Source organism: Sapajus apella, unplaced genomic scaffold (genome assembly GCF_009761245.1).
Source record: "Sapajus apella isolate SASKATOON/1434 unplaced genomic scaffold, GSC_monkey_1.0 scaffold88, whole genome shotgun sequence".
Taxonomy (NCBI): Eukaryota; Metazoa; Chordata; class Mammalia; order Primates; family Cebidae; genus Sapajus; species Sapajus apella.
In genome coordinates, this window is record NW_022437028.1 from 5,197,978 (window position 1) to 5,210,556 (window position 12,579).

The following is a 12,579-nucleotide window of genomic DNA, read 5'->3' on the forward strand; positions in this document are numbered from 1 at the left end:
TTCCCACTTTTGCGGAGATCGTAGCTCTTTCACCACCACTTCATTAAGGCGGACCTCAGCCCTGACTCGGGCTCAAAGGGAGGGAGGACACGGCCGGGGAGGAGGGGGACTCAATGAGAAGAGGGGGACTTCTGGGAGGGGAGAGCGGCTTAGCTAAAGGCATGCAGGCTCAAGGCCAGCAGTGGGAACTGGAGGGAGAGCTGGAGAGGAATTTGAGCTTAGTTGGGCTTAAGTGGACCTTTTTGGTACCTTTACAGGCAGACCCTGGCTTCTGGGCCCGGCACCTCCTGGGCTGGACAACCCCACCGCCCGGACTCAGGCCGGGCCTGTGCGAGCAGGTGCGCCGCCAGTGCACACAGTCGCGGCCACGCCCACCCGAGCCCTTCCCGCCCCGCCGTTCCGGGGTAATTGGCAGCGCCCCTGTCCCCACGCGGCTCGTGCCAAAAACGCCCAAAGTGGTGAGGAGAGAGCGCCCGTGTCAAACTCTTTGGGATTTGCACCTCGAGCCCCTGACGCACCCTGTCCTCCGCTTTGCCCCGGAGAATTCGTTCCCGAGCAGAGGGGGACAAGAACCGAGGGGCGGGGGATGGGGCAGGCCCCGCCCTTCCCTGGCAACCCCTCACCCCGGCGTCGTGGGCCGCGCGGGGCCAAGTCCTTCCTCCCAGGGCGCTCGGTGAAGGTGGGAGGCGGGGGCCACGTCACTGTCCCCAGGCCCTGGAGAGCGCGGCTCCGCCCCTCCCGCCCCCGCCGGAGCGCGGGGCACTTAGCTAAGACGCACCGGCCCCAGCCCAGGACCAGCCCAGTCGCCGCCGCCCGCCCACAGATCGACAGGCAGGTGCAGGCGCAGCTGCGGCGCGAGCGTGTGGAGCAGAGCCGTTAGCGCGCGCCGTCCGTGAGTCCGTCCCTCCGTCCGCCCGCCCGTCCGTCCGTCCTTCCGTCGGTCGGTCGGGGCGCCGCAGCTCCCGCCCAGGCCCAGCGGCCCCGGCCCCTCGACTCCCCGCACCCGGAGCCACCCGGTGGAGCGGGCTTTGCCGCGGCAGCCATGTCCATGGGCCTGGAGATCACTGGCACCGCGCTGGCGGTGCTGGGCTGGCTGGGCACCATCGTGTGCTGCGCGCTGCCCATGTGGCGCGTAACGGCCTTCATCGGCAGCAACATCATCACGTCGCAGACCATCTGGGAGGGCCTGTGGATGAACTGCGTGGTGCAGAGCACCGGCCAGATGCAGTGCAAGGTGTACGACTCGCTGCTGGCGCTGCCGCAGGACCTGCAGGCGGCCCGCGCCCTCATCGTGGTGGCCATCCTGCTGGCCGCCTTCGGGCTGCTCGTGGCGCTGGTGGGCGCCCAGTGCACCAACTGCGTGCAGGACGACACGGCCAAGGCCAAGATCACCATCGTGGCGGGTGTGCTGTTCCTGCTGGCTGCCCTGCTCACCCTCGTGCCGGTGTCCTGGTCGGCCAACACCATTATCCGGGACTTCTACAACCCCCTGGTGCCCGAGGCGCAGAAGCGCGAGATGGGTGCGGGCCTGTACGTGGGCTGGGCGGCCGCGGCGCTGCAGCTGCTGGGGGGCGCGCTGCTCTGCTGCTCATGCCCCCCGCGTGAGAAGAAATACACGCCCACCAAGGTTGTCTACTCCGGGCCCCGCTCCTCTGGCCCAGGACCCAGCATGGGCACAGCCTACGACCGCAAGGACTACGTCTAAGGGACAGACGCAGGGAGACCTCCACCACCTCCACCGCGAGCTGGACCGTGCGTCAGGCTGCCCAGCGCGCAGCTTTGCCTCGGAGGCCAGCCCACCCCCAGATTCCAGGAAGCCCCCGCGCTGGACTGGGAGGGGCCGGCTCCAGGCCCCCCTACCCCGCAGCCATCCCTTTGCGGGCCGGGGAGTTGACTTCGGGGCCCAGGGACCAAGCCCCATGGACTGTGAAACCTCACCCCTCTGGAGCACTGGGCTGGGGTGCCCGCCGATACCTGTCCGCCCCGTCGAGCCCCATCGGCCGCTGCCCTCAATGCTCGCGCTGGGCAGGGACCGGCAGCTACGAAAGGGGGCACTTGATGTTTTTCAATAAAAGCCTTTTCGTTTTGCACTCGCTGGAGCCTCCTTGTTCCGAGCGCCTGCACCTCCCTGCAGAGCGCCATGCTCCGGGCGGCCTTGGCTGGATCTCACTCTCCTGGAAGGAGCTTAGAGGGGAGGTGGGGTTGTGAACTAAGCTTGGTGATCACAGGGTGGTCACTCGCCCACTCCCTGGGGATTCGGAAGACAGCCTGGGTGGCCAAAGCCAAGGCCCAAACCAGGAAGCCGGCACGCGCACTTCCCGCATGCCGTGGCTGGGGGAGGGAGGGGAAGGTGGCAGAGATGTGCCCGGGTCTGTGCTGGGAGCCCGGCCCCCGCGCATTCGGAATCTCAGGTGCACCTAGTGAAAGAGCACACTCGGCATTCCGTACTGCCATTTCCTATGGAACAAAGAAAATAAAAAGACCTCTTGTTTGGATAAATCACGCGACCAAATCGTCTCACCTGGGGGAGAGATGAGAAAGGGGCCCCATCTCCTTCCTGGGACTCTCAAGGGAGGGAAGTGGGAGGACTTACAAGGGGCATCTCAGAGGGGATTGAGGCTGGGGTTCAGTAGCCCACTGCTGGAGGACGAGGTGGGAGGCTTGCTTGAGCCCAGGAGTTCGAGACCAACCTGGGCTACATAGCAAGAACCCATCTCTACCTAAAAAAAAAAAAAATTAGCTGGGTGTGATGGCACACACCTGTGATCCCAGCTACTCCGGAGGCTGAGGCAAGAGGATGGTTTGAGCCTAGGAGACCAAGCCTACAGTGAGCTATGATTGTGTCACTGCACTCCAGCTGGGGCAACAGAGAGAGACCCTGTCTCAAAAACACGACAAAAAAAAAAAAAAAAAGAAAGAAAATGGAGGAGTGGTTGAGGTAAACAACGTGGAGAGGCACTGGTGTCTGGGGGGAAACACAGGCGATTGAGAGGAAAAGGGGGCCTGGAGCCCAGGCACAGGGCAACTTGGTGGGGGCAAGAGATCCAAATGACTGGATGGAAGAAAACGGGAGACAGGAAGGGTCAGTGAAGCCCAGGGGTCCAGCAGAGGCCAAGTCATGGACTCTCCCGGGTGTGGAATTACGACTTTGAACCTTACTCTGGGTGTAGGGAGTCATGAAAGGGGAAGTACCCAGTCAGATACTTTTAATCTCCACAGCAGCCTGTTTGGAACAGGGATTCAAGGAGAGAGATAAAGGCGGGGAACCAGTGAGCAGCATATGCCGCCATGGAGTGAATGATGGTGGCTGGAAATGAGGCACGGGCGGGGAGTGGGGGCAGAACCTGGTGGAGGCTGCTAAGGTGGGCAGGACCCGGGAGCCATTAGGATGTGCAGGGTGAGAGAGGAGAATCTAGAAAAGAAGGCTGGAATCTGGGAGTTTCCATCTTAGGTCACTGATTGGATAGTGGTGCCATGCACCAAAATAGGAGATCATGTTTCTGGGGGGAGATGATGGGTTCCGTGTTGAGCGTATAGAGCTTGGCGAGGCTGGGTGTGGTGGTTCATGCCTGTAATTCCAGCACTTTGGGAGGCCAAGGCTGGAGGGTGGCTTGCGCCTAGGAGTCTCAGACCAGCCTGGGTAACATAGTGAGACCCCATCTCTACAAAAAAAATTATTCAATTAACTGGGTGTGGTGGCATATGCCTGTAGTCCCAGGTACCCAGAAGGCTGAGGGGGGGGGCTTGCTCGAGCCCAGGAGATTGAGGCTGCGGTGGGTCGAGACTGTACCACTGCAATTCAGCCTGGGCGACAGTGAGACCTTGTCTCAAAAAATAAATTACTTAAAATAAAATAAATGTAGAGCTTGGCAAGCCTGGATAACGCCCCGGCAGAGACGTCCAGGAAATAGGGTGACATCCAGAGATCTCATAAAACCTGGAAGTCATTAGCATGCAGATGGCAGCCGAAACCAGGGTAGGGGAAGCAGTCAGTCTAGAAACTCACAGAACAAAAAGATTTGAAGGAGGTGGCTGTGGGCCACGGTGTCTGAGGCTGCAGGAGTGGCCAGGCAAGATGAGGCCTGAGGAACAGCCTTGGAATTCAGAGTAGCCAGGTGGTCATTGGTGGCCTCAGTGAGAGGCGTGGAAACTGGAGCACTGGACGGAAAAGGGAGTGGGAAGTGAGAGCTGACGCCAGGGGCTGTGGACGGTGTGTGCAGGGGATCTGCATAGAAGGGAAGCGTGGCCGGGCCCAGTGGCTCACGCCTGTAACCCCAGCAGTTTGGGAGGCCGAGTTATGGCGGGGGATAGCTTAAGCCCAGGAGTTTGAGACCAGCCTGGCCAACATGGTGAAACCCCATCTCTACTAAAAATATAAAAATTAACTGAGCATGGTGGCTCACACCTGTAGTCCTGGCACTTTGGGAGGCCGAGGCAGGTGGATTATCTAAGGTCAGAAGTTTGAGACCAGCCTGACCAACATGGTGAAACCCTGTCTCTACAAAGAACATTCAAAATGAGCAAGTAGCCGGTGGCCAGGCGCAGTGGCTCACGCCTGTAATCCCAGCACTTTGGGAGGCCGAGTCGGGCGGATCACCTGAGGTTGGGGTTCAAGACCAGCCTGACCAGCATGGAGAAGCCCTGTCTCTACTAAAAATACAAAATTAGCCGGGCACGGTGGTGCACGCCTGTAATCCTAGCTACTGGGGAGGCTGAGGCAGGAGAATCACTTGAACCAGAGAGGCAGAGGTTGCAGTGAGCCGAGATCGCACCACTGTACTCCAGCCTGGGCGACAAAGTAAGCTGATGTGGGGGAATCACCTGAGCCCAGAGAGGTCGAGGCTGCAGTGAGCTGTGATTACCCTACTTCACTCCAGTCTGGGTGACAGAGCAAAACCCTGTCTCAAGAAAATTAATAAATAAACAAATAATTTTTGAAAAGACAAAAAACAAAACAAAACAAAAAAATGGTTTTGGCTGCGGCAAAGCTAAAGCAAAAAGGGCAAAAGGTCCCCGTGGCATTTACGTTTCTTTTTTTTTCTTTTTCCTTTTTGTTTTTTTCTTGAGTCAAGGTCTTGCTCTGTCCCCCATGCTGGAGTGCAGTGGTAAAATCATAGCTCACTGCAGCCTTAACCTCCTGGGTTCAAACAACGATCCTCACACCTCAGCCTCCTGAGTAGCCGGGACTACAGGCACGCACCACCACGCCCAGTTAATTTTTTTTTTCTTTTTTTTCTTTTTTTTTTGAGACAGAGTCTCACTTTTGTGAGGCTGAAGTACAGTGGCGCGATCTCAGCTCACTGCAACCTCCACCTCCCAGGTTCAGGCAATTCTCCTGCCTCAGCCTCCCCAGAAGCTGGGATTACAGGCACCCGCCACCACTCCTGGCTAATATTTTTGTATTTTTAGTAGAGACGGGGTTTCACCATGTTGGCCAGGCTGGTCTCAAACTCCTGACCTCAGGTGATCCACCTGCCTTGGCCTCCCAAAGTGCTGGGATTACAGGTGTCCGCCAATTTTTGTACTTTTTATAGAGACGGGAGTCTTGCCATATCACTCAGGCCACTTTCAAATCCCTGGGTTCAAGTGATCCTACTTCGGCTCTAAAAGTACTGAGATAACAGGCATGAGCCACCACACACGGCCTAGACTTCATAATAGAACATCCCACTTAACTCCAGAAAAACTCCTCTCTGGTTAAGAAACACCAGTGTGTCGTCACTCCTAATGACCCAAGGAAGAGGAATTAGTCACTGTTAATAGTGAGGTTGGGCACGGTGGCTCACGCCTGTCATCCCAGCACTTTAGGAGGCCAAGGCCGGTGGATCACCTGGGGCCAGGAGTTCAAGACCAGCCTGGCCAACATGGTGAAACTCCATCTCTACTAAAAATAAAAATTAGCCAGGTGTGGTGTCTGGCACCTATAATCCCAGCTACTCTGGAGGCTGAGGCAGGAGAATCACTTGAACCCGAGAAGGAGAGGTTGCAATGAGCCAAGATCATGCCACTACACTCCAGCCTGGGCAACAAGAGTGAAACTCTGGCTTTCTTGCTGAAAAAAAAAAATATGAAGTGTACCTTCACTTTATAAGAGTAAGTGTACCTTTCCCCAGTCAGTCTCGGTAAGATACTTGGATTACTCTTTCCCCGGCAGGCTTCCCTTTGGGAACTGCTCTTCTAGCCTCCACAGAGGGAGGCAGGGAGAGTGAAACTGATTACGCAGACACTGGGGATGATTGATGGAGATGGGTCCTGGAGACAGTTTCAGAAAGGGGATGCAGGTAACCTGGGCAACATAGCAAGATTCCATCCCTACAAAAAATTAAAAATTACCCGGGCGTGGTGGTGCATGCTTGTAGTTCCAGCTATTGGGGAGGCTGAGGCAGGAGGACGGCTTGAACCCAGAAGTTTGAGGCTGCAGTGAGCAATGGTGGTGCCACTGTGCTCCAGCCCGGATGACACAGCAAGACAAAGATAAAGGAAAAGAAAAGAGAGAAAGGAAGGAAGGAAAGGAGGGGATGGGAGGCGAGAGGCACGGTGGCTCACGCCTGTAATCCCAGTTCTTTGGGAGGCCGAGGCAGGCAGATCACCTGAGATCAGGGGTTCGAGACCAGCCTGGCCAAAGTGGTGAAACCCCGTCTCTACCAAAAATACAAAAATTAGCCAGGTGTGGTGGTGTGCACCTGTACTTCCAGCTACTTGGGAGGCTGAGGCAGGAGAATTGCTTGAACCTGAGAGGCGGAGGCTTCAGTGATCAGAGACTGCCTCCATTGCACTCCAGCCTGGCAACAAAAGCAAAACTCCATCTCAAAAGACAAGGAGAGAGAGAGAAGGGTGGAGAGAGAGAGGAGAGAGGGAAAAAGAGAGAGAGAGGGAGAGAGAAGAGAGTGAAAGTGAAAGGAAGGAAGGGAAAAGAAAAAAGAGAAAGAATTATCTTTGGAATGAAGACATGCCTGTCTGCACAAAAAGCACATGGCATAGTGCTATGTATACAGTAGGAGTTCAATTAATGTGAGTTTGTATTAAGATTTGGGACCGGGCAGAGTGGCTCACAGCCGGGCACAGGGGCTTACGCCTGTAATCCCAGCTACGTGGGAGACTGAGGCAGAAGAATTTTTATAGCTATAGCTCATAACTATAAAAGGAGGGGTATCAGCCAGGTGCAGCGGCTCACACTTGTAATCCTAGCACTTTGGGAGGCAGAGGGGGGAGGATTACTTGGGGCCAGGAGTTCAAGACTAGCCTAAGCAACAAAGCAACACCCAGTCTCTATTAAAAAATGCAAAAATTAGCCAGGCATGGTGATGCATGCCTACAGTCTCAGCTACTCAGGAGGCTAACGTGGGGGGATTGCTTGAACCCAGGAGGCGAAGGTTGCAGTGAGCCAAGATCGCACCACGTGCACTCCAGCCTGGGCGAGAGAGCGAGACTGCATCTCAGAAAAAAAAAAAAAGATTTTGGTGTATTTGTTCAGGCAGGGGCCTGGGAATGTGAGAGTGTTGGCTGGGTCGTGAGAAAGTCCCTAGGTTTCTTCAAACTCCACAGCTCCAAAGCCCCCTGCCAGGCCCTGGGGCAGTCTCACCCACCTCCCACAGAGGTGCCACGGGCTGCCCGCTCTTGCCACACCTGTTCTAGCTCTTCCTCCTGCCAGACCAAAAGCCAACTGCTTTATCAAACAAACACGGCATTTATTGTGGCTCCCTCAAGGTCTGCGGCTGGCCTGGAAGAACAGACAGTACCTTCCTTCCCCCTCCCATGCCAGGATTGCCCGAAAGGTCACCCATGCTGAGACAAGAACGCTCCGCAGAGCCAGAAGAGAGCAAGAGCATGGGCATCAGGTGCCCACTGCAGGACCTGGACCAAGTCACTTGCTGCCTCTAGCTCATAACTAGAAAAAAGGGTATTGGACGGGTGCAGTGTAATCCTGGCACTTTGGGAGGCAGAGGTGGGAGGATCATTTAAGGCCAGGGGTTCAAGACCAACCCGGGCAACAAAGCAACACTCTGTCTCTATAAAAAATGCAAAAATTAGCCAGGTGTGGTGGTTCACACCTATAATCCCAGCACCTTTGGAGGCTGAGGCAGGCAGATCACAAGGTCAGGAGTTTAAGACCAGCCTTGCAACATGGTGAAACCCTGTCTCTACTAAAAATACAATAATTAGCCGGGCGTGGTGGCAGGTGCCTGTAATCCCAGCTATCGGGAGGCTGAGGTAGGAAAATGGCTTGAACTCAGGAGGCGGAGGTTACAGTGAGCCAAGATAACGCCACTACACACCAGCCTGGCCGACAAGAGCAAGACTGTCTCAAAAATAAAATAAAATATAATTCATGGAGATGTAAAAAAAATAAATAAATAAAAAATGTAAATAATCAGTCTCTACACTGTCACCTTCTCTTTATGTCTGGATGCGCCCACCTCTCTCTCCACGCGCACTGCCACGGCTCCAGCCAGGACGCCGGCCTGTTTCTGTAGCAGCCCGGAGAGTTTCCGATCTCCACGCTCCCTCCCTACACTCCCAACCCAGCTACGCCCTTTCCAAGCAAGTGTCGCAGAGCAACCCTGAGTCTGACCATGTCACTCCCCTACTTAAAACCCTTCGGGCCCCCTGCCCCCACATGGCCCTCCAGATGCCACCCAGACTTCATGGCACGCCTTAGAAGCCCCTGTGGGCGTAGGCCATGCTCGCCTCTCCATTTCCACCCATGCTCTCCAAACTGCCCCTCCACATCCCAGCCACCAAGTCCGACCCCACTCAGCATCCTTTCTCTCCTCAAAAACCCTGCACTCAGCCTCTGTCTCCCAGGTTCAAGCGATTCTCCTGCCTCAGCCTCCCGAGTAGCTGTGATTACAGGCGCACACCACCACACTTGGCTAAGTTTTCGTATTTTTAGTAGAGACGGGGTTTCACTATCTTGGCCAGACTGGTCTCGAACTCCTGACCTCATGATTCACCTACTTTGGTTTCCCAATGTGCTGGGATTACAGGCATGAGCCACCCCACCCGGCTTTTTTTTTTTTTTTTTTTTTTTTTTTTTGACACAGAGTCTGAAACAGAGTCACTCTGTCACTCAGGCTGGAGTGCAGTGGCAGGATCTCAGCTCACTGCAACCTCCGCCTCCCAGGTTCAAGCGATTCTCCTGCTTCAGCCTCCTGAGTAACTGGGACTCTAGGCACGTGCCACCGTGTTCAGCTTTTTTTTTTTGAGACAGAGTTTCGCTCTTGTTGCCCTGGCTGGAGTGCAATGGTGCGATCTCAGCTCACCGCAACCTCTACCTCCAGGGTTCAAGCGATTCTCTTGCCTCAGCCTCCCAAGTAGCTGAAAACAAGCATTTGCCACCATGCCCAGCTAATTTTATATTTTTGGTAGAGACAGGGTTTACTCCATGTTGGTCAGCATGGTCTCAAACTCCCGACCGCAGGTGATCCACCCACCTCGGCCTCCCAAAGTGCTGCAATTACAGGCATGAGTCACTGCACCCAGCCTAATTTTTTTTTTTTATTATACTTTCAGTTCTGGGGTACACGTGCAGATCTTGCAGGATTGCTACACAGCTAAACACATGCCAGGGTGGTTTGCTCTTTCCAAGCTCCTGTCACCTACATTAGGTATTTCTCCTAATGTTATCCCTCCGCAATCTCCCCACCCCCTGCTATCCCTCCCCAGCCCCTCACCCCGCAACAGACCCCACTACATGATGTTCCCCTCCCTGTGTCATGTGTTCTCATTGTTCAACACCCACTTATGGGTGAGAACATGCAGTGTTTGGTTTTTTGTTCTTATGTCAGTTTGCTGAGAATGACGGTTTCCCGGATTCATCCACGTCCCTGTAAAGGACATGAACTCATCCTTTTTTATGGCTGCATAGTATTCCTTGGTGTATATGTGCCACATTTTCTTTATCCAGTCTATTCTTGATGGACATTTGGGTTGGCTCCAAGTCTTTGCTATTGTAAATAGTGCTGCAATGAACATACGTGTGCATGTGTCTTTATAACAGAATGATTTATAATCCTTTGGGTATATACCCAGTAATGGGATTGCTGGGCCAAATGGAATTTCTATTTCTAGATCCTTGAGGAATCGCCACATTGTCTTCCACAATGGTTGAGCTAATTTACTGGCCTAAATTTTGTATTTTTAGTAGAGGCAGGGTTTTACCATGTTGGCCAGGCTGGCCTCAAACTCCTGACCTCAGGTGATCCGCCTCAAAAAAAAAAAAAAAAAGAAGAAGAAATTTAATTTAAAAAACAAAAACAAACAAACAAAAAAAAAACAACTTGCTTATAGCCATTATTGGAGATAGTGAAAAATAAAAAGACCAAAAAAAAAAAAAAAAAAAAAACCCTGCAGCACTATTCGCAATAGCAAAGGTGTGGAATCCACCTAAATGCTCATCGGTGATAGACTGGATAAGGATAATGTAGTACACATACACCATGGAGTACTATGCAGCCATAAAGAAGAATGAGATTGTGTCTTTTGCAGGAACATGGATGGAGCTTGAGGGTATTATCCTTAGCAAACTAACACAGGTACAGAAAACCAAATCGTGTATGTTCTCGCTTGTAAGTGGGATCTAAATGATGAGAACTTATGAACACAAAGAGGGAAACAAGAGACAGTGTGGTCTACTTGAGGGTGAGGGCTGGGGAGGGAGAAGAGGCACAAGGGTCTCTTGAACTGGGAGGCAGAGGTTGCAGCGAGCCAAGATCATACCACTGCACTCCAGGCCTGGGCAATAGAGGGAGACTGTCTCAAAAATAAACAAAACATAACAAAGAAGCAACTCATCTGTTCAAGTTTGATCATGAGATTGTAGCAATTCAGTCCCATCTTCACGCTTCGCTTCTAATAGTAGTTCTTTTGTTACTTCCACCACATCTGCAATTCCTTCCTCCACTGAAGTCTTTGAACCCCTCAAAGTTATCCATGAGGGTGTGTTGGAAACCGATGCTCTGTGCTGCAAAGAAAAATTAGCACTGAGACAAAGGATCTCTCAGCAAAGCAATTTTTACTTCCTGCACTGCACGAAGGGTACCCTCGCTGGCCATCTTGCTATGAGAGTACGATGAACAAAGCAAACATATTTATCCCTTATGCATTTGGGGTCGTCCTTACTGCTGTGCCTGATCTCCATTGGTTGGAGCCAGACCTCACAATTGAAACTAAAGCCCAATTGGCTAACAACTTAAAACTTTTCTAAACAGATAAGGGGCATAGGCTGTGAGCTGGGGCATGCCTGTGGGCATGTCCAGCACAGATATCTTGGTTAAAGTACAAGGACATGGAATATACTACGCCCCTGTAGGCATGTCTCACAGCTACATAGGATAGGAATTAACAAAGGGTTATTAGCACACGTATGATTTATTCTCTAACAAGAAAGGAAACTTTGAAGAGGAACTTTTTCCTTCCCACAGGGTGGAATCCACTTCTTCTAAACTCCTGCTGATGTGGATATTTTCACCTCCTACCAAGAACCCTGAATGTTCTTAATGGCATCCAGAATGGTGTGTTCTTTCCAGAAGGTTTTCGATTTACCTTGCCCAGCTCCACCAGAGGAATCACTATCTACGGCAGCTACAGTCTCACAAAATGTATTTCTTAAAGAATAAGACTTTTTTTTTTTTTTTTTTTTTTTGAGACGGAGGTTTGCTCTTGTTACCCAGGCTGGAGTGCAATGGCGCAATCTCGGCTCACCGCAACCTCCGCCTCCTGGGTTCAGACAATTCTCCCGCCTCAGCCTCCTGAACAGCTGGGATTACAGGCACGCGCCACCATGCCCAGCTAATTTTTTGTAGCTTTAGTAGAGACGGGGTTTCACCATGTTGACCAGGATGGTCTCGATCTCTTGACCTCGTGATCCACCCGCCTCGGCCTCCCAAAGTGCTGGGATTACAGGCTTGAGCCACCGCGCCTGGCTAGAATAAGACTTAAAAGTCCAAATCACTGGCCGGGCGCAGTGGCTCACGCCTGTAATCCCAGCACTTTGGGAGGTCGAGGCGGGTGAATCACGAGGTCAGGAGTTCAAGACCAGCCTGGCCAACATGATGAAATCCCATCTCTACTAAAAAATACAAAAATTAGCTTGGCATGGTGGCTTGTGCCTGCAATCCCAGCTACTCCAGAGGCTGAGGCAGGAGAATTGCTTGAACCAGGACCCAAGAGGCAGAGGTTGCAGTGAGCCAAGCATGTAACGCTGCACTCCAGCCTGGGCTAGAGTGGGAGACTCTGTCTCAAAAAAATAAAAAAAATTCGAAGTTACTCCTCGATCCATGAACAGCAGAATGGATGTTTTATTACCAGGCATGAAAACAATATTCATCTCTTTGCAGATCTTCAACAGAGCTCTTGGCTGACCAGGTGCATTGCATTGTCAATGGGCAATAATATTTTGAAAGGAGTCTTTTTTTTTTTTTTTTCTGAGCGGGTGTCAACAGTGGGTTTCAAATATTCAGCAAACAACCTTGTAAACAGATGTGCGGTCATCTAAGCTGCGTTGTTCCACTTCTAGAGCACAGGCAGAGTAGATTTAATGTAATTCTCTCTTTTTTTTTTTTTTTTTTTGGAACATTC

At 52.6% G+C, this 12,579-nt stretch overlaps 1 protein-coding gene across 1 annotated transcript; it reads left to right on the forward strand.

Moving 5' to 3' along the window:
* Positions 1 to 491: 491 nt before the first annotated feature.
* CLDN3 (claudin 3) lies at positions 492 to 2,093 on the forward strand. The gene has a single exon (XM_032254957.1). The coding sequence runs from the start codon at positions 1,043 to 1,045 to the stop codon at positions 1,703 to 1,705; it is 663 nt and encodes a 220-aa protein (XP_032110848.1). The 5' UTR covers positions 492 to 1,042; the 3' UTR covers positions 1,706 to 2,093.
* Positions 2,094 to 12,579: the final 10,486 nt, after the last annotated feature.

What these genes read in the sequence shown, in the direction of transcription:
- CLDN3 (XM_032254957.1), top strand. Translation starts at nt 1,043, where the DNA reads ATGTCCATGGGCCTGGAGATCACTGGCACCGCGCTGGCGGTGCTGGGC.